The following is a 27806-nucleotide window of genomic DNA, read 5'->3' as shown; positions in this document are numbered from 1 at the left end:
CTATTTCCTCTTCCTTGTTTCCTCCCTTCCTCTGTAGGTAACTATTATTTTCTTTATTATTTTTCTTTTTTTAAAGATTTACTCACCTGTTTTTAGAGAGTGACGGGGGGTGGGTAGGAGCAGAGGGAAAGAATCTCTCAAGCAGACCCCCGCCGAGCGAGGAGCCCAACTCAAGGCTTGATTCCACAACCCATGAGATCACGACCTGAGCCAAAACCAAGAGTCAGATGTTCAACCAACTGAGCCACCCAGGCGCCCTTTTATTATTTTTAGCTTATCCTTCCAGTTTCTTTTTGCATGTGTGTGTGCACACACACACTCACTCTTACACTCTTCCCCAGGTCCTTTCTTACCCAAAAGATGACACAATGTGTACTGTTTTGCACCTTCCCGTATTCACAGTATCTCCCAGAGTTCGCTCCATATTAGTGTAGAGACCTCTTCATGGTATTATGTTATGTGGAAATACCATCATTTATTGATGGACATTTTGTTTTCTTTCCTTATTTACAAATGCTCTCATGACTAACCTTGTGCATATGCTGTTTCATAATTGTGCAAGTCTGCCTTTCGCATTCGCCTGCTAAATGTGGGATTCCTGAGTCAGAGGGCATGTGCACATGTCATTTGTTACATGTTGCCAAATGTTCCTCCAATGAGGCTGTACCATTTTGCATTACCACCAACATTTCATGAGAGTGTTTGTTTTCCTACAACCTAATATATTAATGTTTTGAATTTTTGTATTTTTATCACAGATTGTCAGTTTTCTTAGAGAGTTATACAGAGAATTTTCATTGAAATGTTTTCCATATCCATAGTTATATGACTTTTCCCTTCCTTAATGTTTTATATGTGTGTGTTTTCCCCTTTTTTCCTGATTAGCATGTTTGCTGCTGCTTGTTTGCTTTTAAAAGAGACGAATGTATTTATTTACCTGTCTCTTATGGTTTTACTCTATTTCCTGATTTATTTATTTAGGTGGGGTTTTTTGTTTGTTTGTTTGTTTGCTTGCTTGTTTGTTTGTTTTGTCTTCTGTCCTGCCTTTTTTGGATTGATTTTGTTTGCTTTCTCGATTTTGTGCACTTACGAATGACTCTGAGGCTGTGCATTCTGTTAAGAACAACTCTGGTTGCAGCTCTGTCACTGATTAACACCAAGCCATTGGCTGTTTATGTTTTTCTTACTGATTTGTAGAATTTCTTCATGTGGTTTTGCTCTTCCTGAAAATGTTGTTGATATTTTTCTTAGTTGCCATTAGTCTCTTCTCCATTTATGAGGCTCCCTTTTTTCACTTCAAAGGACTTACAGTCTTCATGTATTCAAAACTCTTGTGTTTTTTTCCCTCAGAGACTCTAGGTTCTTTTTAAAAACGTTGAAACACCTCCCTGCCTCTCTCACCCCATCCCTGGGTCAAGAGGATGAAAATATTTACCTGTATTTTTTCTAACCCCTTAAAGTTTATTTCTTAACCTTTTAATCTTCTGGAATTCTTTTTGTTGAATTAATTAGAGATCTAGCCTTTACATTTTTTCTATTTAATTATTACTCAGCCCAGTAGCAATGATTCGATGATTTGTCTCCTCTGGTATGAAATTCAATCTGTATAATTTTCTGTATTCCCACACATCCTTGGATGCATTTCTGGGTTCTGTCTCCCACTGTTTTATCTTTCTCTGTATGGTGCCATTTCTAATATATTACCTAGTAATATAGCTTTGTACTCCATGTTGTTCTGTTAGAAAATGCCATCTGTCGTTCTTTTTCAAAATTTTGGATGGTAGTTCCAGAATTCACCCTTGAGTTTTAGTTTCTCCTCGCTCTTTCCTGTTTCTTGTGCTCTTTGCACTATGGGTAGCGAGTCATATGCCTGAATGTCTGCCTCTGTAGGTTTTCAAAATGCATGCCCTGGAACTTTCCAGAATTGTTTCATCTTCTCTTCTCCAGTGCCGCGTTTCAGCGGAACATGATTTTTTCTTCTCTTTTTGGGTGTTTCTGCAGTAGGAGCCCCGAAGGTCCTCTTTGTGCTAAAGGAAGCCTGGCACTCATTTGACTTGACCTGTGAGACCTGTTTGATCTTATTCCACCTCTTGTCACCGCCCCCCCACATTTGACATTCTAGCCAAACTGGATTTCCTCACTGTAACGTGGTCGACTTCACTGTTAGGCTTTCTGTACGACGTGCGCTTCCTTCTGCCTTTTACCTCCCCACCAACTCGGACAGGTCTCTGCCTGTTAATAATAAGTAATCATAGTAACTACCATGTAATGAGCACTTTATATCTGCTAAGCAGGACAGCAAATTTTTAAAATATATTATTTTTTAATCATATCCTATAAAATAGGTAATATTCTAATTTTTCAGATGAGAAAGCTGAAGCCCAAAGGACACATAGCTAGTAAATATTAAAGCTGGGGCTCAAATCCAGGTCTGATTCCAGAGCTTCTGTTCCTAACCATTCTGCTATACTTCTCCCCTTTCTCCCCAAGACCCCCAAGTGCTCCCATGGTGCCCCTACACCCCCCAGATTGAATCTCTTCTAAATGGTAAGCCATGTGAAGATATGGGCATGTGTGGGTCACTGCTCTGTCCGCAGCACCTACCACATCATACACTCTGTGTTACTTAGGAACGTATGATTTATTTTATGTGTCTCAATTTTCTATTAAATACCAGACATTATGTATAAGACAGTATAGTCTGGAGTGCAAAGTATGCCTATAAATGGGCACACCTCTGGTGATGTGGAGTTGGCTCATTCTGGTTAGGACTGGAGCTGGGTTTGGGTTTTGTCTTTAGAACACTACTCGTTTGACATTCCCCAGTGGTTGTTGCCTGTGCCTGAAGAGTGGGGCCTGGGTTCTGTTCAGTGTTGCTTAACCAACCTCTGCTTTCAGCAGTCGCTGCAGTGGAGTCAGAGAAGGGGTATTTCTGTGGTCTTGGTCCAGCCTCTTTCTTGGGGAGTCCCTGTATGTACCTGGGTCTTAGAAGTGGGGCTTTCTCAGCATCTTTGTCCCTCCTTATCTTGGCAGCTCTGTGTCTGTGGTTGGCCGAGAGTGAGAGGTCCCTGCCCCTTCCCCAGTGGTAGCATAGGGTCCAGGTATAGCCTTCTGCACCCAACATGGTTTCCTGCCCTAAACCCCAGTGTTAGAGGGTTTTTGCTCAGTCCGTCCACCACCAGAAACAGATCTCTGCCTGTGTCTTGGAGGTGAGTTTCCTGCTTCTCATTCAGAGACAGATGGGTTCTGTTTCTGCTTCTCCCCCTACAAGCAGTGGAAATTTCCTGGTGCTCTGGGCCAGTAGAGCTTGCTGCCCCAATAGCTTGAGGCTTTTGCTTAGCATGTGAGGGGGAGTCTGGGAAGCAGGGTCAGATAGAGGGCTGTTTCCCATCTCCTTCTCCACACCTCGTCATTCTCATGAGCACCTGGTGAAGACTAGTGGAAAAGAGCTTTCCAGGAAGTGCAAACCCCACTGTATCTGGGGCTCCAGCTTTCCAGACTGACATGTTAGACCACACTTTAGCCTTTAAGAATTTATTGAAATCTTATCTGATTTCTTTCTGTCAACTTCAGTGGAGACCATGCCTTCCTCCTGTGCTCTGCCGAAAGCAAGAACGTTATCTGTGCTCCTTCTCTTTTTAGAGGGGCTGGTCCCTCTAGAGAATTCATTTCACTTGATTGCCTTCCAAAATCATTCTCTGATGGTCCTAGGAAGACTTATGATTTATTAAATTATCTGGCTTTTCTCACTGGTAGAATAAGAGAGCCAGTGTCTGCAATCCGAAGCAGAAGCCAGTCTGGGTCACTTAGAGTGCTTCCTTCCATCCCCCAGTGAGCCCATTTATTTTACATTTGGAGGGGCTGAGGCCCAGATGGTGACTTGTCCAGTCTATGGCAAAACTGTGACTAGAACCCAATCTAGAACTTCCCTCCACTGACTTGCAGCTACCTCTGTTTTGCCTTTTCCCTTTTTTTTTAAAAAACTGGGCTGTAGCTCTCCTGTATGTGATTCTTAGCACTACTGACTCTTCTTCCAGAGAAGGAATGAAAAAGAGGCACCCAAGGATAGAGATTATTTCCCTTTTGTGCATTAACAATATCAAAGATAATAAGCCTTGAAATGTAATGCATTCTAGAAGAACCAGTAGTAGGTTCCTTGGTTTAGAGAATGATTATTTTCAAACTTCACCTTCTACATTTTTACTCTCAAAGGTTATTTGTTGAGTGTTTTTCCCTTCCAAACTAACAGTGACTCAGTTCAAGGTGCTAGGGTGATCTAAAGTAAAATTCTGGATTTTATTGAAGTTGGAGGTCATCCTAAAGCTTTTTCTACATTAATTACATGTTTGGTTACTCTAATAAAATTTGCTTTCTAAATTCAGTATTTTCCACAGTCTTTATGGAAGCTGAGACTTAAGAATAACTTCCACTCAGGTGAAGTGACTTAGCAAAGGTCACACAGCTCGTTATTGGCAGAGCTGAGACTGCAATGGGGGGCTCTTCTCTCTGATGAGGGATGAGGCAGAGTGTCAAAGCCATTATCAAAAAAAAGATACATCTTCCTAGAGAGTTGTTTTACTCAGATTTTACTTTTCATAGGATGTGAAAAAATATTTCTTTTTATAATAAAACACCAATATATTTTGAAGAAGAATGGAAATGAACACTAATTCTTAAGGCAAAATATGAAATTTTAGAAAACGAAACAGAAAACTCAAGGCTTGGGCGTATGCTCATTCTCTCCCAGTAGGAGGGCCTGGGGAAGTAGGAGAAGGCACTGCCCTGCACCCCACTTTGTGCCCAGTGTGGGTAGCCTGCTAAGGTAATGTGATTGCTGGGAGCTGCAACTGAGTTGGATTCCATCGGAACATTCCTTTTTTGTGAGTTCTATGGCTGTTTTCCAAGTATGGAAAAACATGGAAAGTTAGCCAGTGTCCCCTAGCAGCCACCATTCTCTGGCCTTCCTGCCACCAGTAAGCGTGTTTTCAGTAACAGACTTCCCAGTCTTGTAGTGTAGGCTTGTGGGCCATGTTCAAACCCTGTCCAAGGAATGAAGAAGAAGACCACATCATGTTTACATCCCCCCGTAAGAACGGTGGTGCCATAACTCTGCCTTCCCCCTCCCTGCCCCCTTCGCTTGGCCCCCCATGTTATTAAGGTTACACATTGTCTCCTCTGGTCACAGGATTTAGTCTTCAGCTGTGGTTTTGCATGTAATATAAAGCTAATTCTTGCTATCAGAAGCTGGATATTTGGGGACAAATCCAGTTCTGTCTCGCAATAACGTGGTCACAAAGCTTTTTAGTATGTGTGCCAGTAAATTAACAACATAAAGATAACAAGAGTCTATCACCAAATGATTGGCTTTGAAGGCCATTTGCACATTAACTTTAAAAAGAGGTTTGCCTGTGCATTTCCTCCCTCTTCTTCCCCACATTGGCAAAGTCCCATTAATTTTGTTGAAGGTTTTATTTTCTGCTGAAAATGCAGGAAATTTAGACAACTCTCTTGGAACCCCCCCAAAACTAATACAAACAAGATACATATGCTTCTCTTAAGGAAACTAAAAATAAATGATTTGAAACTATTTAACTGTATAAATTCCCTCTTAAAAGGAAAAGGAAGTTTATATAATGAGGCAACTCGGAGTACTGTTGACAGGGTAAGATACTCCCATAACTGCCAGCTTGTCTGTTAGACATGAAATCACAGCTTAGCACAGAACTTGTTTAGTGTTCGTTACCGACATGGACAAAAACCATCAGAAGCATCTGAAAGTGGGACCATTTTTTTAGGGTACTTGTTTTAACATTTGAGATTTTCTGTAACAAAATAAGTATGCTTTTTTTTTTTTTTTTTGGAGAAGAAAGTCTGATATGGGATCCATTTCTGGAATGGAAGCTGTATGTACTTTAAAAAAAAGAAAAGAAAAAAACATGAATGAAAAAGATGTGATATTCTCCATGTATTTTGCTGTTCCACCAGTGAGCCATCAGATTTTATCTCTGACAAAGCCAATTTTGACACAATACAGAGGAAACATGGTTGGTTTTTAAAACATGTCTCTTTAAAAAACCTTATATTATTCCATAAACGTAAGTCACCTTTTCTATACATCTCCTCTAGGGGACCAGTTTTGTAAATTATTGGAAATGCGATCTGGGGCTTATATTTAACACTAAGAAATGTGGTTTCTGAGTTCTTCGTAGTTACCGTAATTGAATTAATTTATCAACTTTGGAAAGGCATTTATCTTTTTGTTCTTTTTATAATAATGTCTAAGGTTAAAATGATTTTTCTTCTTTCAAATACATTGTTTTAAAAAACACTCACATGGTACTTATTGTGTGTTGCATACTATTTTAAGGGCTTTACAAATGCTACCTCGTTTAATCTTCATGGGAAAAAAATCAAATAGCAACCTTCTCTAAATACCGTTTGATATTCTGACACCCAAATGGTGATGGGATTAGATAACATTTAGGCCTGCTTAAATACTGAGATTTGGACGATTTTGTAATTGTGAAGAAACTCTTAATCAAATTCATGCTAATTTTTCATCTTTTTACAAGTAGTGATTACTACCCAATAATGCTTTTTAGAAATGAAGCATAAAGGATTTCATTTGCCTATTGTCATTCATAGTAGATACCTGCCCCAGAATCTGATTCAGTCATAGTAGCAACTTAAAAGATTCAAATAAATTTTAAATTATAATTATTGGGATAGTCTTCCTTGGGAATTAAATTATTAAACCAGAAGTTTGATAATAGATAATTAGATCTCTTGGCACCTTTATGCTGTGAAGAAGTTTCTGCTGCCCAGAAGAGACCATGTACAGAATCAAAGACCCTGGTCCCCACTCTTTTCCTCACAAGCCAGCACCAACTTGCCAGCCATGCGAGCTGTCATGCCAGGAGATCCTCCAACCTCCAGTTGAGCATCCCCATGTGAAGCCACATGGAGCAGACCTACTGGCCCCATCAAGCCCGGCCCAAATTATTAGCAGCACAAATGATTATTGCTCTTCTAAGCTGCTACGCTTGGGAGTAGTTTGTTACACAGCAATAGGTGTAACTGATTTACAAGTCACAAAACATGATGGTAGGGATAAATGGAAAGGTACCAGCAGTAACAAATGTAAGTGAATCAAACTCACTTAAAATTCAGAAACTATCAGGTTAGATCTACAAATTATAAAACCTAGCCATATAGTTGCTTTGAACTATATATATTTTCAGTAACACAGAAAGTTTGAAAATTAAAGGCTTGAAGGTTATAGATATACCTGGCAAATGCTTAAAAAAAAAATGAAGACAGCATAGCAATATCAGTAAAACATACATTTTAATAAATGAATTGAGAGAAACGGTACATAATGATAAAAATGTTTTTTGAAAGATGGCAATTATGAACCTAGAGTCACTCTGAATATATGAATCGCTTGGGAGAATTGATAAATCCTTTCCCATTTTGGGAAATTTTGACGTAACTTTTCATAAGTGATGAATCTTTTGGACAGTAAGTGTTGAACGGAATAATTATACGTGTGGGTGAGAATGAGGGTAAAAGCCTTCCTACATTGTCAGCGTACATGTATTGTCATTGCTCTTTAAGCAACGATCTAGCAGCATCTATTAACAATACAAATCCAGTATTTTCACCAATCCCTGTCCTGGAATCTATAGAAGTAGAAGGACAGATCTACCAACATGCTTATTGCATCCTTGCTCATAGAAATAAGGAAACGGGCGCCTGGGTAGTGCAGTCGTTAAGCGTCTGCCTTCGGCTCAGGGCGTGATCCCGGCGTTCCTGGATGGAGTCCCACATCAGGCTTCTCCGCTGGGAGCCTGCTTCTTCCTCTCCCACTCCCCCTGCTTGTGTTTCCTCTCTCGCTGGCTGTCTCTCTGTCAAATAAATAAATAAAATTAAAAAAAAAAAAGAAAAGAGAAGGAAACAAATAAATTGGATGCCTGTTAGTAGGAGAAATGTTGTAATACATTTTACATATGCCGTAAANGTATGCCATAAACCAATAATACATTGCTGCTATTTTGCTTTTGAAATCAGTTTTCTTTTTCTTAAATATTTTTTTAAAGATTTTATTTATTTATTTGACAGAGAGAGAGCACAAGCAGTGGGAGTGGCAGAGGGAGAGGGANATATGCCGTAAACCAATAATACATTGCTGCTATTTTGCTTTTGAAATCAGTTTTCTTTTTCTTAAATATTTTTTAAAGATTTTATTTATTTATTTGACAGAGAGAGAGCACAAGCAGTGGGAGTGGCAGAGGGAGAGGGAGAAGCAGGGAGCCCCCCGCCGCCGTGGGGCTCAATCCCAGGACCCTGGGATCATGACCCAAGCCAAAGGCAGACACTTAACCGACTGAGCCACCCGGGTGCTCCTGAAATCACTTTTCTTTCAGAATGATTAAAAATAAAAACGTCAGCGAAACGGCTGCAGTGCCGAGCAAAGGAGGCAGGAAGCTGAGTGGGAGCAGGGGCTGGGTGGGCACCATGGCCGGGATCACCACCGTCGGTCGAGGTGGTGAAGTGCAAGATCCAGGTTCTGCAGCAGCAAGAGCAAGAGGAAGAGCAGCAAGATGACGTAGAGGAGAGGGCCGAGCACCTGCAGTGGGGAGTGGAGAGGGAAAGGCGGGCCAGGAGCAGGCCACCTTGGCCTCCTTGGACTGTAGGATCCAGCTGGTTGACGAGGAGCTGGACGGCGCCCAGGAGTGCCTGGCCATGGCCCTGCAAAAGCTGGAGGAAGCGGAGAAAGCCGCTGATGAGAGCGAGAGAGGTACAGAGGTTATTGAGAACCGAGCCTTAAAAGATGAAGAAAAGATGGAAGAGGCAGATCGGAAGTATGAAGAGGTGGCTCGGAAGTTGGTGATTATTGAGGGGGACTCGGAACGCCCAGAGGAACGAGCTGAGCTGGCAGCGTCCCATTGCCGGGAGGTGGATGAGCCGATCAGACTGATGGACCAGAGCCTGAAGTGTCTGAGCATTGCCGAAGACAAGTTCTCTGAAAAGGAAGACAAAGATGAGGAAGCGATAAAGATTCTCGTGGATAAACCCAAGGAGGCAGAGACCTGTGCTGAGTTTGCTGAGAGATCAGTAGCCAAGCTGGAGAAGACAGTTGAGGATTTGGAAGATAAGCTGAAAGGCACCAACGCGGAGCACCTTTGTACACAAAGGAGGCTGGAACGGACTCTGCTTAACCTGAATGAGATGTTGAGCATCCCCATCCCACCCTGCTGCTGCTTCTCCCTCTGACTCCCCAACTCTGCTCCAGCCTGCCCGGACCTGGCCTTGAAACTGAGGGCTAAAATCTTTAACTGGAAGGCTACTTTCTCTTTTTGCCTCCTCTCCTACCCCAACCGCTGTGTCTTTTCTTGCCAAACTGTCTCTGCCTCTCCCTAGAGATTCCAGTTGGGCTTGAGGCCGAGCACCATTGGGAACAATGTCTAAGGGAATGTGAGCACAATGCAAAGTGTCTTTAAAAGCATGTTGTAGGGGCGCCTGAGTGGCACAGTGGTTAAGCGTCTGCCTTCAGCTCAGGGCGTGATCCCAGCGATCTGGGATCGAGCCCCACATCAGGCTCTTCCTCTATGAGCCTGCTTCTTCCTCTCCCACTCCCCCTGCTTGTGTTCCCTCTCTCGCTGGCTGTCTCTCTCTCTGTCGAATAAATAAATAAAATCTTTAAAAAAAAATAATAAAAAAAAATAAAAGCATGTTGTAATGTACACATTTTGTAATTATCTTTGTTGTTTTTGTTGACGTAGCAACCATTTGTAAAACATTCCAAATAAGTCCACAGTTCTGAAGCAGCAGTCTAACCCCTTCCTCACATTTGAAAAGTAACTTTTCAGCCTAATGCATACTGTCCTCCCCACAGAGGAGGGAAAGCGGCAGAGGCCCACCTTACTGAGAGCCAGAGCCCAGAAAGACCTACTCTGGGAAACTCATTGCTCTGTCCAGAGTACCAGCCAAATGAGAGAGGTGATTCCAGGAGGAGTTGGCCCAAAAAGTGTGGCTCAGGGTTTCAGCTTTAAGGTATCTTTGAGCAACTTTATTTTTTTTTTAATTTTATTTTATTATATTATGTTAATCACCATACAGTACATCCCCAGATTCCGATGTAAAGTTTGATGCTTCATTAGTTGCGTATAACACCCAGTGCACCATGCAATACGTGCCCTCCTTACTACCCATCACCAGTCTATCCCCTTCCCCCACCCCCTCCCCTCTGAAGTCTTCAGTTTGTTTCTCATAGTCCATAGTCTCTCATGTTTCATTCCCCCTTCTGATTACCCCCCTTTTCTTTATCCCTTTCTTCCCCTACCGATCATCCTAGTTCTTATGTTCCATAGATGAGAGAAATCATATGATAATTGTCTTTCTCTGCTTGACTTATTTCACTTAGCATTATCTCCTCCAGTGCCGTCCATGTTGCAGCAAATGTTGAGAATTCGTTCTTTCTGATAGCTGAGTAATATTCCATTGTATATATGGACCACAGCTTCTTAATCCAGTCATCTGTTGAAGGGCATCTCGGCTCCTTCCATGATTTGGCTATTGTGGACAATGCAGCTATGAACATTGGGGTGCATATGGCCCTTCTCTTTACTACGTCTGTATCTTTGGGGTAAACACCCAGTAGTGCAATGGCTGGGTCATAGGGTAGTTCAATTTTTAACTTTTTAAGGGACCTCCACACTGTTTTCCAGAGTGGCTGTACCAACTTGCATTCCCACCAACAATGTAGGAGGGATCCCCTTTCTCCACATCCTCTCCAACAATTGTTGTTTCTTGCCTTGTCTATCTTTGCCATTCTAACTGGCGTAAGGTGGTATCTCAGTGTGGTTTTGATTTGAATTTCCCTGATGGCTAATGATTTTGAACATTTTTTCATGTGTCTGTTAGCCATTTGTATGTCTTCATTGGAAAAGTGTCTGTTCATATCTTCTGCCCATTTTATGATTTGTTTATTTGTTTCTCGTGTATTGAGTTTGAGAAGTTCTTTGTAGATCTTGGATACCAGTCCTTTATCTGTGGTGTCCTTTGCAAATATATTCTCCCATTCCGTGGGCTGTCTCTTAGTTTTTTTGACTGTTTCCTTGGCTGTGCAGAAGCTCTTTATCCTGATAAAGTCCCATAAGTTCATTTTATCTTTTATTTCTCTTGCCTTTGGAGATGTGTCGTGAAAAAGGTTGCTCTGGCCGATGTCATAGAAGTTGTTGCCTATGTTCTCCTCTAGAATTTTGATGGATTCCTGTCTCACATTGAGGTCTTTCATCCATTTGGAGTTTATTTTTGTGTATGGTGTGAGAGAGTGGTCAAGTTTCATTCTTTTGCATGTAGCTGTCCAATTTTCCCAGCACCATTTATTGAAGAGACTGTCTTTTTTCCACCGGATGTTTTTTCCTGCTTTATCAAAGATTAGTTGCCCAAAGAGCCGAGGGTCCATTTCTGGGTTCTCTATTCTGTTCCATTGGTCGATGTGTCTGTTTTTGTGCCAGTACCATGCTGTCTTTGTGATCACAGCTTTGTAGTACAGCTCGAAATCCGGCATTGTGATGCCCCCAGCTTTGTTTTTCCTTTTCAACAGTTCCTTGGAGATTCTGGGCCTTTTCTGGTTTCCATACAAATTTAAGGACTATTTGTTCCAGTTCTTTGAAAAATGTCCTCGGTATTTTGATCGGGATAGCATTGAGCAACTTTATTTTTAAATTTTTTTTTTTCCATCAGAAGTGACCAAGGGGTGGTTTGACTCCTCCCCAGCACAGTAATGGCACCATTCCCTTTGGATCGGCTTGGCGCAATTTCTCATGAGCCGTCTACCATGCGTAATTCTGATCTTTGTGTCTCTGTATTTTGTGTTTTTTCCCCTCTGGCTGCCTTCAAAATTTTCTCTCTGTCTTTGGTTTTCAAAGTTTAAGATGATGTGTCTACCTGTGTGTTTTTATTTTGTTTTGTTTCGGGTGGATTTGGGGGATATTCTCCGAACATCTTGGACCACTATTTGATTCTTCCATTATTTTAATGCTCAGCCATTACCTCTTCAAGACTCTGTTAAGTCCACTGCTGAACCCATCTAGGTGTTCTTTACTGCTAATACCATGTATCTTTTAAATTTCAGCATTTACATTTGTCACTTTCTTATAGTTTTCAACTCCACTGAAATTCCACATCAGTCCAAACATATGTACACTCATAGTCGATTTTGTAAATCATAGTTCGTTTAAATTTCTTGTTTGATATCTTTATTATCTTTGTATCTCAGTGTGATACTGCCGATTACTTTGTCTCTTGGATGTGGGTTGTTTTTACTTGTTTTTGTTTGTTTGTCTCATACGTTTTGGTTGAATGCGGACATTATACTTTGTATATGTTGTACAGGCGGAGATAAATTGTGTGGGAATAAGCATAGCTTTTTATTCGCTGGACCAGATAGTAAATATTTTTTACTATGCAGGCCATACAGTCTTTGAGGTGTACTTCATCTGTCACTAATAGATTAATTTCTTTCAATATTTACATGGTATATATCATTTTCCATCCTTTTGTTTTCGACCTAACTATATTTGAAGTGAGTTCTTATAGGTAACGTATGGTTGGGTCTTGTGTTTTTTATCCACTCTGCCAATCTTTAGTTTTAATTATTTAGAACATTTGCAATTAATGTAATTATTGATAGATATGTTAGAGCTTAAGTCTGCTATTTTACTTCTGTTTTCTGTTTGTTCCTTCTTTTTCTTATGTCTGTCTTGTTTTTCTGCCTTCTCTATATAGTTGAACAGTTTTTTAGAATTCCATTTTGATGTATGTATAGTATTTTTGTGTGGATCTCTGGGTAGATTTGCTCTAAACAGTATACACGCATGACTTGTCACATTCTAGTATTGTTGACATTTAACAGTTCAAGAGAAAAGTAGAAACCTTTTCTGTCTTTACATCCCTTTGCCCTCCCTGGTTTATAATATAATTGTCTTAGATATTCCCTTATATACATTGCGAACCACATCAATGTTTAATTTTTTGCTACAACTTTGAAACATAGTTTACAAAACTCAAGAGGAAAAGGAAAGTCTATTGTATTTACCTGTATTTTTGCTCTTTCCGTTGTTCTTTTTTCCAAGAGATTTGTTGATTGTTTTTGCTGTCCTGTAACTATTTCATGCTTAGATTCCCAAAGACTGTTGACTGAGGAAAAAGAGACAAAACAATAGGCTATTTATCTGTAAATAGAAAGATTGAAATGACTGTATAGAGAAGTGAGGTCATGTTCTGAATTAGGCACTTTTCTTGGACTTGGTAAGACCCAGCCACCACTTTACACTGTGAAAGTCTAATGATTTAGGGTGATGCCATGATGAGAAGGCCAGGAAGGATCTAGTAGGTGAGGGGCTGAGGAAGCCCCAAATTTCCTTCCAGATGGGGAAGTCTGTAATTTATTATGTTCGGTTCCCAATTACGAGCATCTGAGTTCAAAAGATTTTTACTCAAATACTTTAGTAAGTGATAAACCTAATTCTAAAGATTCTTTTTTTTTTTTTAAAGATTTTATTTATTTATTTGACAGAGAGAGAGACAGCCAGCGAGAGAGGGAACACAGGCAGGGGGAGTAAGAGAGCAAGAAGCGGGCTCCCAGCAGAGGAGCCTGATGTGGGGCTCGATCCCAGAACTCTGGGATCGCGCCCTGAGCCGAAGGCAGACACTTAACGACTGAGCCACCCAGGCGCCCCTAATTATAAAGATTCTTGACAAAAGTCACCTGGAAGGGTTCTTTTGCATTATCTTTTCAATGTTATAATTTTTTTAAAGATATTTATTTATTTGTTTGTCAGAGAGAGAGCACGGACAGGAAGAGCGGCAGGCAGAGGGAGAAGCAGGCTGTCCTGTTGAGCAGGGAGCCCATGCGAGACTCAATCCCAGGACTCTGGGATCATGACCTGAGCTGAAGGCAGACGGTTAATCAACTGAACCACGCAGGCGTCCCTAATGTTATAATTTTAAAGCAGTTTCTCTTGTTCTGATTAATTCTGTGTTAAAGAGAAAAACACTGTGGTGTGTGGCTTTTTTTTTTTCTTTATTAGGCACAAGACCTGAATGTCATCGAAGAAGTGATTCGAATGATGTTAGAGATCATCAATTCCTGCCTGACAAATTCTCTTCACCACAATCCAAACTTGGTATACGCACTGCTTTACAAACGAGATCTCTTTGAACAGTTTCGAACTCACCCTTCATTTCAGGATATAATGCAAAATATCGATCTGGTAAGTGTAAATGGAGATAGTACGATTCTTTTTTAAGTATCAAAGCAGCAAAAGTTCAACAAACCTTGACAAAAACTATGAAAGTTAAAATCCCTACTTTGAACATAAAGTATATTTGTAGTCTGTTCTGCCCTGAGAATTATATTCTCTGTGTGTGTGTATCCTTTGCCAGTTTTTCTGTTGTTTATCTTCATGCAGATGCTTGATGTGTTCTGGATTCTAGGCAGATTTCTTTCTTTCTTTTTTTTTTTTTTTTAAAGATTTTATTATTTATTTATTGGACAGAGATAGAGACAGCCAGCGAGAGAGGGAACACAAGCAGGGGGAGTGGGAGGAAGAAGCAGGCTCATAGCAGAAGAGCCCGACGTGGGGCTCGATCCCATAACGCCGGGATCACGCCCTGAGCCGAAGGCAGACGCCCAACCGCTGTGCCACCCAGGCGCCCCCGAAGGCAGACGCTTAACCGCTGTGCCACCCAGGCGCCCCTCTAGGCAGATTTCTTGATTACGTGTTACAGACATCCATTCACAAAGACAGCTATAGACTTTCAGGCATAACTCTGAAACTCTTCTCAAAATGGTAAGCAGATCCGATGAAGTTTGCGTGTCCATCCTTTTCTCGGAGCCCTGCTTCCTGCCTCCTGCTGCAGGAGTGTTGTGCTCTGTTCTCCTGCCCAGCTGCAGCATCTTCTTAGGGATTTCCTTCACTTGGCTCCTTTGGTTGACATTGGCTCCTGTGTCTTCCTCTTTCTTGGTTTCCTGCTTCACGTTGGCGGGAGCATAGACTGCATAGTAGCTTTCTGGAAAAAGGGTATGAGTGAGGTATATTTCATTTTAATTTTCAATTTATAGATAAAGAAACCAGCTTAGAAAGATTCTTTCTTGCTCACAGTCACACATTCAGAAAGTCATAGAGCCAGGACTCAGACCAGGCAGTTCAATGAGAAAGCCCATGCCCATGTTTGTAATCATCAGGCATAACTACTGTACCCTTCACTAAATGTTCCCACAGTTTCTCACTCACTGCCTGAAAACATCGAGCCATATCCACAAACCTAGAGGCTTCACTGTTCACCTTCTCTCTCAAGATCACTTCTGATGTCAAATCAGTCTTTATTCCACCAATGATAGAACTGAGAATCCTTCTTAGTAACAAGGCGATTAACAGTTGACGTCCTTAAAAATACCTCGGAAAGACCATATTCGTTTTTGAAAAGACACATGAGAACCATGAAAAGGGTTTAAACTACCCCCATTCGAAACTTAGTCTCCTTTGAAAGAAGTGAGGATCAGGGTGAAGGTGAGGAAACACAAGGGACCCCACTGTGTCACACGGTACATGACCACGTGGAGATGGAAGCAGGGTTAGTTGGACTTACATCCAGTGCTCAGTTGCCTTTGGCTGGCAGAAGAACGGGCCACTTACACTTCTCTGTGTTCAGGGAAAAGGGCATCTTATGGTAAACATTTGGCCATATGCTGTTATGTGCTTCTTAAAACTAGACAAATAAATGCCTGAATGTTGTCGAGCACCTGCTCAGTGCTAGGAATGAGGCTAAGTACTTCCGTATACATCTCTTTTTTCTTCTCCTTTTTTTTTTTTTTTTACACATTCTTCTTAAACCAGTAAACAGTAAACTAGGTATGATTATCCTACTTTATGGATAAGAAAACCAAGATGTTGAGAGAGAGTTTCTCAGGTGATTTTCACACAAATCCCAGCCTAAGAATCATTGTCTTAATGATGATTATATATTTGCATGGGTCTTTATTGTGGGTAATTTGCATATACAGTGTCTCATGTGACCCTTAAACCATCCCTGTGAGGGAGGCAAAGCAGGGCTCGAGAGGAAAAATGGTTGGCCCAGGGTCACTTAGCCAGTCAGTCACTCAGCCAGGCCTTGAATCCAGGTCTTCAGATTAGAAACTCCATGCTTTCAGCGTTCACTTGGATAGACCTAGAGTCAGATTTCAAATGAGCACGCTTTCTGACAACTTTTTGTTGAATACTGCCATCCCAAATAGTTCAGGCACAATGGAAGTTCATTCAAAACGCATTTTAAACTTTTACATATTTTGAAAAGAATGCCATGATAGAGATATAAATAAAATCTCTACTTTTTGCTTCTTTCAGCACTTTGCCTTCCCCTTCCCTGACCTAAATGCCCCTGAAATTTGGCTCAAACAAGCCTTTGCTATATCTTTTTTCATAGAGTTAACCTTGAAAAGTATTGGCAAAGGAGACTATGAATTACTGTTATTTTTAGCTGACAGGGAGTTCAGAGTTGATATTTTTCATTAAGACATTCAGCAGTGTTGAGTATCTGAGACAGGAGGGACTAACCTTGGAGCACTTTTAACTTCTGCGGATCCTTCCAACGTGTTTTCCAAATGACCAAATTTCTGTTAGCTACTGCTGTATATCCTCCCCTATAACCCATAGGTGATATGATCTGGCTGAATTAAGTAACAGGACAATAGAATTATAACACCAAATGAGAGAAGATGTGAAAGGAATTTCATGGCTGAGTATAAGGAAAGAGCAGAGGCAATGAACAGTAACAGTTGTGTAGTGTGTTAAAGGCAGGAAGTGTTTTTATCTCTGGACGGTATAAAAGTCATTTTAGATTTTGTGTATTTCCAAACCCAACCATCCTTACTGAGCTCCAGACTGGTGCGTTCAGTTGCCTACCCGACAATCCCACAAATGTTGAAGAAGGTTAAATCAGAATTCTTTGTTTTCTTCAAAAAATCAAATACAAAATGAATCAGCTCTTTCTTCTGCCGTCTTCCTTTGTCTCAGTAAATGACATCAATATCTACTGAATTTCTTAAGCCAAAAAAAAAAAAGAAGAGGAATAATGAGTGCTGGTCGGAATAGGGGTGGGAAATTGCAAGTCCAAAGAGCACAGTCAGGGAGGCCTCTCTGAGAAGATGCATTTAAGCCAAGACTTGAAGGAGATAGAGAGTGAGCCAGGCAGATGTCTAGGGTCAGAGTGTTCCAGGCAAAGAGAACATAGGGGTGGGATGGGGGTGTGTCTGTGTCTCCCTTGGGAGCGATAGGTAAACCTGCTTAGAGACCATTATAAAAGATTTGGGTTCCCTAAGCTCAGAGTTCTCTTCCTATAATATAACCCACTACATGTGAGGCAGTCATCCATCCCTTATCGAACCACCTTTGTGCAAATTGGGGCTTGGGGAACCCATAAAAAAATGCTAATGCTCTGGTCACTGCTGTTGTTTGACTAACAGCTGTCCTTCATCACTGACCCAGAAATCTCCATATATCCTTCCAGGATCCACAAAACAGTGACTGACTTGTTAACTTGCAGATAGGGCAAAATTCTTCAGTTCTTGACAACGCGAAATGGTATAAGATTATTTGAAGGTAGGCTGATAATTGCAAGATGACTATTATAAACTCTAGGCCAACCACAAAAAAGGAAAAGAGAGAGAGAGAGGGAGCTGGTATGCCAAAGATGGAGATAAAATAGAATTATAAATTATATTTAATCCAAAGGCAGGTGGGAAAAGCAGACTAAATAATAGTCCAAAGAGAAATGACAAGCAGTGTGAGAGATTTAAATCCAGTCATGTCAACAATCACATTAATGCCTCAATTAAAAGAGACTTTCTGAGTGGATAAAAGGTAAAATCTATGTGCTGTCTATAAGAAACTCATTGTGAATAGAAAGAGCTAGGTAGGTTAAAAGTCAAAGGCTGAAAGAAGTTTTATCACGCAAGCACTAATTAAAAGAAAGCTGGAGTGACTATATTATCAGCAAAGTAGACTTCATTAAAAGAAGCATTACCAGAGATAAAGAGGGACACCATGTAATGATAAAGGGGTCAATTTAGCAAGAGAACATAACAGTGTCAGATGTGGATCCATCTAACAGCAGAGCTTTCAAAATATGCGAAGCAAAAACCGATAGAATTGCAAGAAGAGATTGGCAAATCCATAATTATAATTGGAGAAGTCCTCACTTCTTTCTCAGTAACTGATACAATAAATAGAAAATTACTAACAATATAGAAGACCCAAACAATACTGCCAACTTGATTTAACTGACATTTATCAAACTTTGCGCCCATCATCATCAGTGTACATGGAACAGTCCCTGAGGTAGACCATATACAGGACCATAAAATAAACCTTAACAAATTTAAAAGACTTAAAATCATAATAGAGTATGTTGTTTGACCACAATGAAATTAAACTAGAAAGAAAGTAAGAAAGATATCTGGAAAATACCCCCAAATATTTGGAAAGTAAGCAGTACACCTGTGTATCAGAGAGGAGGCCAAAGGCAAAGAACATATTTTAAAGTTAGCAGAAAAGAAACTGTAATATATCAAAATTCGTGGGATACAGCTAAAGGACAATTTATAGTATTAAATGCTTCTATTCGAAAAGAAGAAAGGTCTTAAATGAATAAGATTGCACGTTAAGAAACTAGAAAGAGTAAATTTAACCCAAAGTAAGAAAAAGGTAGGAAATAATAAAAATAAGAACAAAAAAGTCAATGAAATTGAAAAAGAAAGAAAAGAAAATCATCGATACCAAAAGCTTGTTACTTGGGAGGGAAAAAAACCTACCACTATAAAACTGATAAATCTGTAGCCAAACTAATCCAAGAAGAAGAAAGAAAACACAGATTACCAATATCAGGAATGATAGCGGGAACATTGAAAGGCTAATAAGGTAGTATTATAAATAAGTTTCTGGCAATAAATTTGATGACTTAAATGGACAGATTCCTTAAAAGGCACAAACTTTCAGAGCTTACTCATGAAGAAATAGATAATCTGAATAGTTCTATATCTTTAAAAGATACCAAATTAGTACTTAAAAATTTTCCAACAAAGAAAACTCCAGGCCTGGATGTCTTCACCCTTGAATTCTACCAAATTTTTAAGAAAGAAATTTTACATGGAACACTACATCAAAGACTAATGATGTACTGTATGGTGACTAACATAACATGATAAAAAAAAATTTTTTTAAAGAAATATTACTGCCATAGTAATATACTTCCCAATTCATTTTATGAGGACATTATTACCCTAATGCCACTCCTAGACAAAGACCTTACAAGAAAAGAAAATTACAAGTCAATATCACTCATAAACACAGACACAAAAAAATCCTCAATAAAATACTAGCAAATCAAGTCTAGCAATGTATCAGAAGAATAATGCAACATGCTCAGTTATCATATATCTCAGGAATTCAAGGCTAATGTAATGCACATTAAAAGACTAAAGAATAAAAACCATACGATCATCTCAGTGCATGCAGAAAAAACATGTGTCAAAATTCAGCATTCTTTCATGATAAAAGAAAACTTTGCAAACTATGAAAACTTCCTCAACATTGTACTGTTTAAATTTTCTGGAAATAATAAAATATTTTGAAAGAGGAATGTTATACGTATTCACCAAGTAAAAACAGAAGAGTTTTAAATTGACCCTCATTATGTATTAAACTGATAATGATCATGTTGGTTTTAACCAGCAGACTTTCCTGGAATTTACTTTCAGTCGATCACACTTGCTGCTTCTGTCTGGTTTGATTTATCCTTAAGTTTCACATGTATTATAATTATTTCCTATGTGATAGGTAGGGCAACTTTTTCATTTTATAAATGAAGATACTGAGATACACATAAAGATAATGACAGAAGCTGACATTTCATGAGCCCTTACCGTGTGCCACGCATTGTTCTTTGCACTTCGAAGGTGTTAACTTATTTAATTCTAACAGTCCCCCCTCCATGAGGCAGGCATTCTATCTTTGCTCATTTATAGATCAGGAAACCAAGGCACTAACAAGTTAAATAACCTGTCTATGTTTATAAGCAGAGCTGGGAATTAAACTCAAGCTTCTGACACCTGGTAGGCGCTCTGAGCCACGGCATGACGTTGCATGTCGTAGCTCGTAAGTATCAGAGGCAGGACCCAGACTACCCCTTCTGACTTTGAGCACTTCACAGTCTACACTACCATGATGTCTAATCTGTTTGATTATGCCTGTTTAATCTGCTGCTTGTCCTCCAATTACATTGCATCTTTCTTGAAAATACCTATTTTCTTTGTAAATCTTCTGGAGATCTCTCCCACTGAATAGGTTGTTAACACATGTATTGATTAAGACACAAAAACTTGAGGAAAAACCGAAGATCAATGAGAAAACACATGTGTATTTTACTTTTCAAAACATGTTTATTGTCTTTTATAAAAGAAAAGAAATGGCTTAGCTCTCTACTTTTACCTCTTGGAAGAGTGGCCATTTAGCAAGCAAGAATGCCTCTCTGATACAAAACCTCATCTACCCTACAAAAGCTGCTCGTTTCTTTTTCTTTTCTTTTTTTTTTTTTTTTAGCTTCTCATTTCTATAAATCTGTGTTCTAGTGATCACTTACTGGTTTCATAATAAGTAGTTAAATGTGATTTTGACATTATTCAAAGGGTGCAGCTGATTAATCAGAACATGACCTTGGATAATTATGTTCACAACTAATAGCATAATTGAAGGTAATGTGCTGTACTTAGATTTCAGGAATTGTGGCCAAATATGGTGGGTGGAGGGAAGCTGTGTAACACCCACGGAGAAGAACCTTCCTCTGAAAGGTTGCCTTTGAATTGCACTAACATATCATTCATTCCCATTTCACTAAAGGTTTCACTCTAAATTTTTTCTGTTATTGACTATCTTCTGCAAACATTTTCAGAGGGGAAAAGGTTCATCAATCTTAACCATTTTAATGGTTCCTATGAAAGTTGATAAAAAGCCACCTGCCTGTTAAAATCATCATTACTAAATGTGCTGTTGTCTGCAAAATTCGAACTAGGTGATAGGAAATACAAGCTGTATCTTTGAATAAATTGCTTGACATTCTTTGCTAGTGTTGCAGCCTGACTCCAAATGAAATTTGGGGCTACACATCTTACACCTTTCACCTAAAATATTTTCCATTAAGAAAACTAAGCCTTTTGTTACTCAAGAATTGCTGGAGACAACGTGGTAAAGTAAGAAGGAACACCCAGGTACCAGTCCCACCCCGGACACTTCCCTGGCTAACTTGGGTCAAGCTGCTCTCTCTGATCCTGTAGAGGCATCTGTAGACAGAGCTTTTATCAGCTCTTTGGATTATGATGAGAACGAATTACTAGAGGAGTACATGGTCCGTAGTAAGCATGCAGTACATGTCCGTTCCCTTTGTTTTCGATGCATAAATTTACTTCTCTTCTGGAAGTTGGTAGTCGTTATCATCTTTTAAAGTAGCGTGCGTTCAAATGAAAGAACAGAATATCAGCTTAGGACATACAAATGAGAGCCAGTTTGAAAAAAGGAAGTTACTTAGAAAATGAGTCTCCTGCCTATACTCCATAGCTGTCCTGGTGGGAAGGCGATTTCCTTGAGGCTTAGAGGCAAGTCTGTGTAGACCACAGACTGAACCAAAGTAGATTCCCATTGCGTTACTTCGTTCTTCGTTGATCTGACGGGTCTGTACTCTCTCATGTTGGTCTGAAGTATCCTTGTTCGAATACTGTGCAAGCTACTTAGCTTTGAGTACACACATTTTGTTATTTCCATCAGCAGTCTCCAAAGTGGATGGGTCCACATGCCCCAGAGGTTGTGCCCACAGTCCATAGAAGCATGGGAAGAGAGTATCAGAGCTTTTCTTTCTTCGTCTAAAAATAAACAGGTCAAGTTTTCCTAGTTCTTAGTATTGGCACGGACAACCTGCCAGGCTTTAGCTGTGTCTGCTGCGGTACTCTAGGTATCCGGAGGAGGAGAGGGGAGTTCTCGAAATTGGAAGGCTTAGCTGACACTCTCACCTTTCATTCACTTATAGGTCCTTGTATATTATTCACCGTTATAATATCTAGACTTAATAAGTAAACCCTCTAAAATGGAGGATTGGTATGGTTCCTGCAAAAGAACCACAAGTCAAAGGCAATACAACAATATAAGTACACGTGACAAGAAGGAGATAGCAGAGCTGATGTCCCCCTCATCCTAGAACAGGTGCTGCATTACAGGGTAGAAGCAGTGATGCACCAGTCTCATCTCACCGGAGCCGAATGCACAGAAATTATCAAGCAGCAGGTTTGCGTTACAGATTCAGATTTACTATGATAAACAGTGTTCTTTGACCAATACTGTGTTTGCTGTTGATAATGTGAAGCCTTCGGGATTAGTAAGACATAGAGAGCTAATCATCCAGATTAGTTTTAATGATCATTTTTTAATGAGTATAAAAACTATTTTGTTTCTACAGTTAGGTAATCTTTTTAAACTAGTTTTTGTCTTTTACATATAAAACAGAAAACCTATAAATGGAAATGTTTAATTTTTTTAACAAAACACTTATATTTTTGCATGTCTGACTATAAATACTTAAGTGTTATTCTCTTGAATAAAAAAAAGACATACATTCTTCTTGATTTATTAACATCATGATCTTAAAATGATTTCCTCAAAAAATAATGACATTCTTTTAGTTTTGAGGGACAGATGTTAAAGGACAGTGTTATGTTCCGAATGCTCCTGTGTTACTAGCGTCTTGCTCCATAGTGCAGGCTGTGCTGGGACACGAAACAAAAGAAGTCCTAGCTTGCTGTTCATTAGCCCTGTTGCTCAGGGATAAGAGCATGGTGAATAAATTAAATTCATAAACCATCCCCCAAACATCATTTTAGCCATTATCTTCAAATTCCTTTCTCATTAAGCCTTTTTTTTTTGATAGTTACTAGTAAGCCTCAAAATTGACAGGTTTTAGCTTTAGCTTTCTCTTCCCACCTTCTGAGGAGCGCTGCCGTCTAACTGAAATCTAAATAAATGGGAGGTAAGGCCCCACCCTGGAAGAGCGGAACTCAGGAGGCTGGCCAAAGCCACGGTGTGGGTCATCGGCCCGGAGCCGTCAGAGGCTGGCTCGGGCGCAGTCATCAGACCCCTTCAGACAGGACGGCGAGGAAGAGAGCTGGTGAAGTCAAGCCAGGCTACTCTAGGAAGTGGGACCACCATGTGAGCAAGGCGCCTCCTAAAAAGACAGCTTGTACATCTACTTGTTTAAAAAAGAACACTTTCCATTCCAGGTGATCACCTTCTTCAGCTCACGATTACTGCAGGCGGGAGCTGAGCTGTCAGTGGAACGGGTCCTGGAAATCATCAAGCAAGGGGCTGTCGCGCTGCCCAAAGACCGGCTGAAGGTAAGCCTGGGGAAGGAAAACCGCACTGGAGAATCGCTTGGGCTAAGCGTTCGAGCAGGCTCTAGCCTGAGTCGTCCCACTTACTAGTACTTGTGCTAGAAAAGACTCTGTACATACTGCCTCCTCTACCCCATACTGGTACAAAAAACAGTGATACAGAGGGAGTCTGACAGTCTTCCCACAGAAAACAGCCAAAGAAGGACTAACACCTTCATATACTCAGTGATTCATATACTGTGAATAAAGAAGCCCCCTTTTTTTTTTTTTTGACCCAATGAAATAATTCAGTCTTGTAAGTATCAAGGGTTGATGGGAAGGCACTGCTGGTGGTAGTGATGCTGACTACAGCACTGGCCCGCACATGGTGTGTCCTCAGTGCTCCGTGGAGCTCTGAGTGTCTTAGTTACTAATTCATTCCGTCCTCACAAGCCTTAGAGGTCGGCAGTGTTTTGCCCTAACTTTTCAGATGCACAGAAAGGTTAATGACTTATCCAAAACCACACAACTAGAAAACTGTGGAACTGGGAGATTTGTACTCAGGCAGTCTGGCTTCAAAGTCCATGTTCCAGATCCCCACACGGTTCACTATCTGCCTGCATGTAGCTCTGGAAAGAGAAACGTTTCTTGGGTAGGTAGGGGAACTATTGTATCTTAAGAAGGCACTTCCAGGGGCGCCTGGGTGACACAGTCCGTTAAGCATCTGTCTTCGGCTCAGGTCATGATCCCAGGGTCCTGGGATCAAATCCCGTGTCACTCTCCCCGCTCAGGGGGAAGCCTTCTTCTCCCTCTGCCTGCCGCTCCCCCTGCTTGTGCGCGCTCTCTCACGCTCTCTGTCAAATTAAAAAAAAAAAAAAAAAACTTTATTAAAAAAAAAGAACGCACTTCCATTTGCATGTCAGCATGTTTCCAAAGTGATCTCATGTTATAAAACTCACGCTCCAAGACTAATTTTCTCATAAGAAAAGATGTGAAGGGAACATCCTATGGGGACATAGGAATGTGCAGCATTAGAGCCTATTTTTGCTTTAATGCTTCTTACTAGTGTTTGCCTTCATCACAGGGCATCCTAGTGCGACGTGTGGCCTTCTTCATCAGAGTGTTTTATCACGACTAACTTCTGTTCCAGGGTTACTGTTTTGGGGGCCGTGTTTTCAGCACTCACAGAGCAGCACTGCTGCTGGATGCTTGAGAGGGATTGTTGTAGGAGATGAAAATATTTGCAGTTATAACAACAGAGTTTATTAAATAATAGCACATGAGTCATCATAACCACTTAGAGAAGTTCCACGGAAAGGAAACAGCGGTGGGGCTCCTGTTTGTGGCCTGGGGTGGCACCGCCATGTGGCAGGAGCAGCACCGCCATGTGGCAGGAGCATGAACACCGATGACAGCTCACCCGACCCTCCCGCTCGGACTTGCCTCGCTTCCTGACAGTTCTCTAAATGTAAGGAATTCATATGGTTTCCACTCTTACGTAAAGTGAGACTTCAGAGGGTTTTTTTGTTTTGAGGGCATGTGTGTGTGCGCGTGCACTTTTTTCCAGTTTACTTGAACTACTCCATGGGAACCAGTACAGAAATCCATGAAGAGTGGAGTGGCTGCTCTCAGGAAGTGGTGGATCTTGGTGTCTAAGCTAAGTCGAAAGAGAAGTGGAGCTATCAGGAGGCTGGAAGGAGAGGGTCACAGAGGCACCGGGAAGGGGATTTTGAATACAAGCAAAGAGTGGGTGCGGTGGAAGTCATGGAGAGGGGGCTAACGAATAGTATATTTAGACTGAAGATGTCAGAAGTGGAGCACATCTCGGTGATGACATGGCCTGGCTTTGGCCATGGGTGAGGGATGGAAGTGCTATGCCTGTGAATGGAAGTCAGTGTGGTTGGGCCAGCTCATGAATGGGAAGCCAAGGAAGGGTCATTCACATAGGCTTCATAGTCCCTCAGGACAATAAGCCATGGGGTGGAGAGAAAGACTGTGAGCCAGATGCTGGAGTCAATGGGCCTGTAGCCTAGAAGGCAGTAGGGGGCAGCTGCATGGACCAGATGAAGCTGGTCCCAGCCTCCTAGGAGCAGAGCTTTCTGTTTAAGGGTAGAGGAATAATAGCCAGGAAACAATAAGGAAAGCAAAGCACCGACCCCACCTCCAGACCCTGAAGTCTGGAATGTGAAAGAATGAGCAGTCTCTAACTTCGAAATGCTCCTGGGGGATCAGACTCCCAAGGGGAAAGCCGGGTTTCACTTAAAGAAGAAGTAAGGTTGGAAGATTCCATGCAAGGACTGAGAATGTAGGGATATTTAGCAAGCCTGAAATAAGCGTTCAGAAGGGCACTGTGGAATATGGGAGCCATGTGGCTGAGCATCCATTAGTGAACAAAGCTGTGTGCAGAAGCAGGTGAAGTTATTGGAAACAACCTATAAATCACAGTGAGGAAGAGAGGATGTATAGCCTGGAGAAAAAAGAACGTCAGGAAAATAGAAAACTGGGTTCAACTACTTTAAGGATGATTCTGTATGAGAAGAACTAAGCAGTTCGTTGTAGGCCAGAGGACAGTGGGTGGAAGTTGAACGAGGACAGGTGTTACGTTCAACCTAAGGAAATGTTTCCTGATGATGTAAGTCACTCAGCAGTCCTTACGTGGCTCCACGAAATCACAAAATAATCACCATAAAGTCTGGATGGTAAGTGTAAGAAGAGCACCAGATGGCAGGGGGACTTAAATCCATAACATGGCAAAAGAGGTTGAAAGAATTTCTATTTTAAAAAGTTACAGAGGAAGAGCCCAAAGATCTCTTAACAATTCTTAAGAGTCTAGACTTCCATCTTCTCAAATTCCATGAAGAATTTTTGTAGAGCAGAGGTCTAGTAACATCCTCCTTCTCTTCCAAGCTACCTAGAGGTCGGGGCCCTGCTGCTACCAGGTGAAGTCTGGAGTCCTTGGACTGGAACGCTAGACCACCCACAGTCTACCCCCAGCTGCTCTTCCCATCTTTGCTCTCCATACTTCCCTTTCTGCATCCAGGGCTCCAACCAACCAGAGTGATCTCTGTGCCTTTTGCTGCTTCTTTCCTGTATGTTTGGAGTTTAGATTTGCTTACCCGGTTCTCTCTTCCTAGTATATCAGTCCCTCACCCCTTTGCTTTTTGCTGATCCAAATTCTAAGTATTCAGAGGCCTTGCTGAGTTTTAGAACTTCTATGAAACCTTTCCTTTTCCTTCTCACCCTACATAGGCCTCCCTCCTCTAAGTGCCCACAGCATTTGATACTTAATTTGCTGGGACTCCTGTCCTCTTCCACCCTGTACGTAGTTGTTCAAATATTTTCTCTCTCCCACCCAACGGTAACTTCCTTGAGAAGAGGGACCGTGTCTTGCTTATCTGCATCCCCTTGATGCCTAGTTCAGTGTCTTGTATGCAGGAGTTACTCAGTAAATGGGATGAGAAGATGAACGAAATGCTCTAAAGAGGACGTGGGGACTTGTTAGGGGCAGCACACTGGACGGTAGGTACAGCGATGGACAAAATAGGTAAAAACGCCTGTCTTCATAGAGCTTATGTTTTGGTGGGGGAGACAGACAATCAGATAAATAAGTCAAATGTTTGCTATTTTAGGTAGCAGTAAATGGGAGGAGAAGTATAGAGGACAAGGAAGACAGTGTTAGGGAGGAAGCAGTTTTGGATGGGGTGAGCAGAAGGTATTTGAGTCTGTGCCACCTTGCTATTTTTTGTTTTACATCTTTTAAAATAATTTCAGACTTAACCAGAAAAGTTGCAGGAAGAGTAGATATAGTTCGTGTAAGCCCTTCATCCAGGTTCCCCTGATGTTAACAACACACGTAACTGTAGTACAGATGTCAAAACTAGAAAACTCACGCGAGTACAGTACTATCGCCTAAGTTACAGACCTCATGTGATCTGACCAGTTTTTTTCTCCTAGTGTTCTTTAGTCTGCTCCCCAGCCCCATCCAGGATGCCACTTTGCATTTAGCCGTTATGTCTCCTTATTCTCCTCCAGCCTGTGACTGTTCCTCAGTCTTCCCTTGCCTTTCACGACCGTGACAGTGTGGATAGTTCTGCTCAGTTGCTTTGCAGAATGTCCCTCCCTCAACTTGTTTTTTTTTCTGATGTTTTCTCATGATTACGTTGAAGTTATGCATATTTGACAAAAGTACCCACGGAGGTGATGTGTCCTTCTCAGACCACAGAATCAGGAGGTAAATGATGTCCATGTGTCTCATTACTGGTGATGGGTATCCTTGATCATTTGGTTAACATGTTGTCTACCAGATTTCTCCTGTGAAGAGTCACTATTT

At 41.0% G+C, this 27806-nt stretch overlaps 1 protein-coding gene and 1 pseudogene across 5 annotated transcripts in view; both read left to right on the top strand.

Moving 5' to 3' along the window:
* Positions 1-27806, top strand: part of DYM (dymeclin) — a 334558-nt gene that overhangs the window by 257513 nt on the left and 49239 nt on the right. For all 5 annotated transcript variants that reach the window (XM_034642813.1, XM_034642810.1, XM_034642809.1 and 2 more), the window contains 2 exons: positions 14100-14282; positions 23387-23500. In XM_034642813.1, coding sequence (XP_034498704.1) covers positions 14100-14282; positions 23387-23500 — 297 coding nt within the window. The remainder of the gene's footprint in view (positions 1-14099; positions 14283-23386; positions 23501-27806) is intronic.
* Positions 8440-9549, top strand: LOC105239484 (annotated as a pseudogene).

The sequence above is a fragment of the Ailuropoda melanoleuca genome, chromosome 14, assembly GCF_002007445.2.
Source record: "Ailuropoda melanoleuca isolate Jingjing chromosome 14, ASM200744v2, whole genome shotgun sequence".
Lineage (NCBI taxonomy): Eukaryota > Metazoa > Chordata > Mammalia > Carnivora > Ursidae > Ailuropoda > Ailuropoda melanoleuca.
Note: the sequence above shows the minus strand (reverse complement) of the source record. Positions and strands in the feature narration are given on the sequence as shown.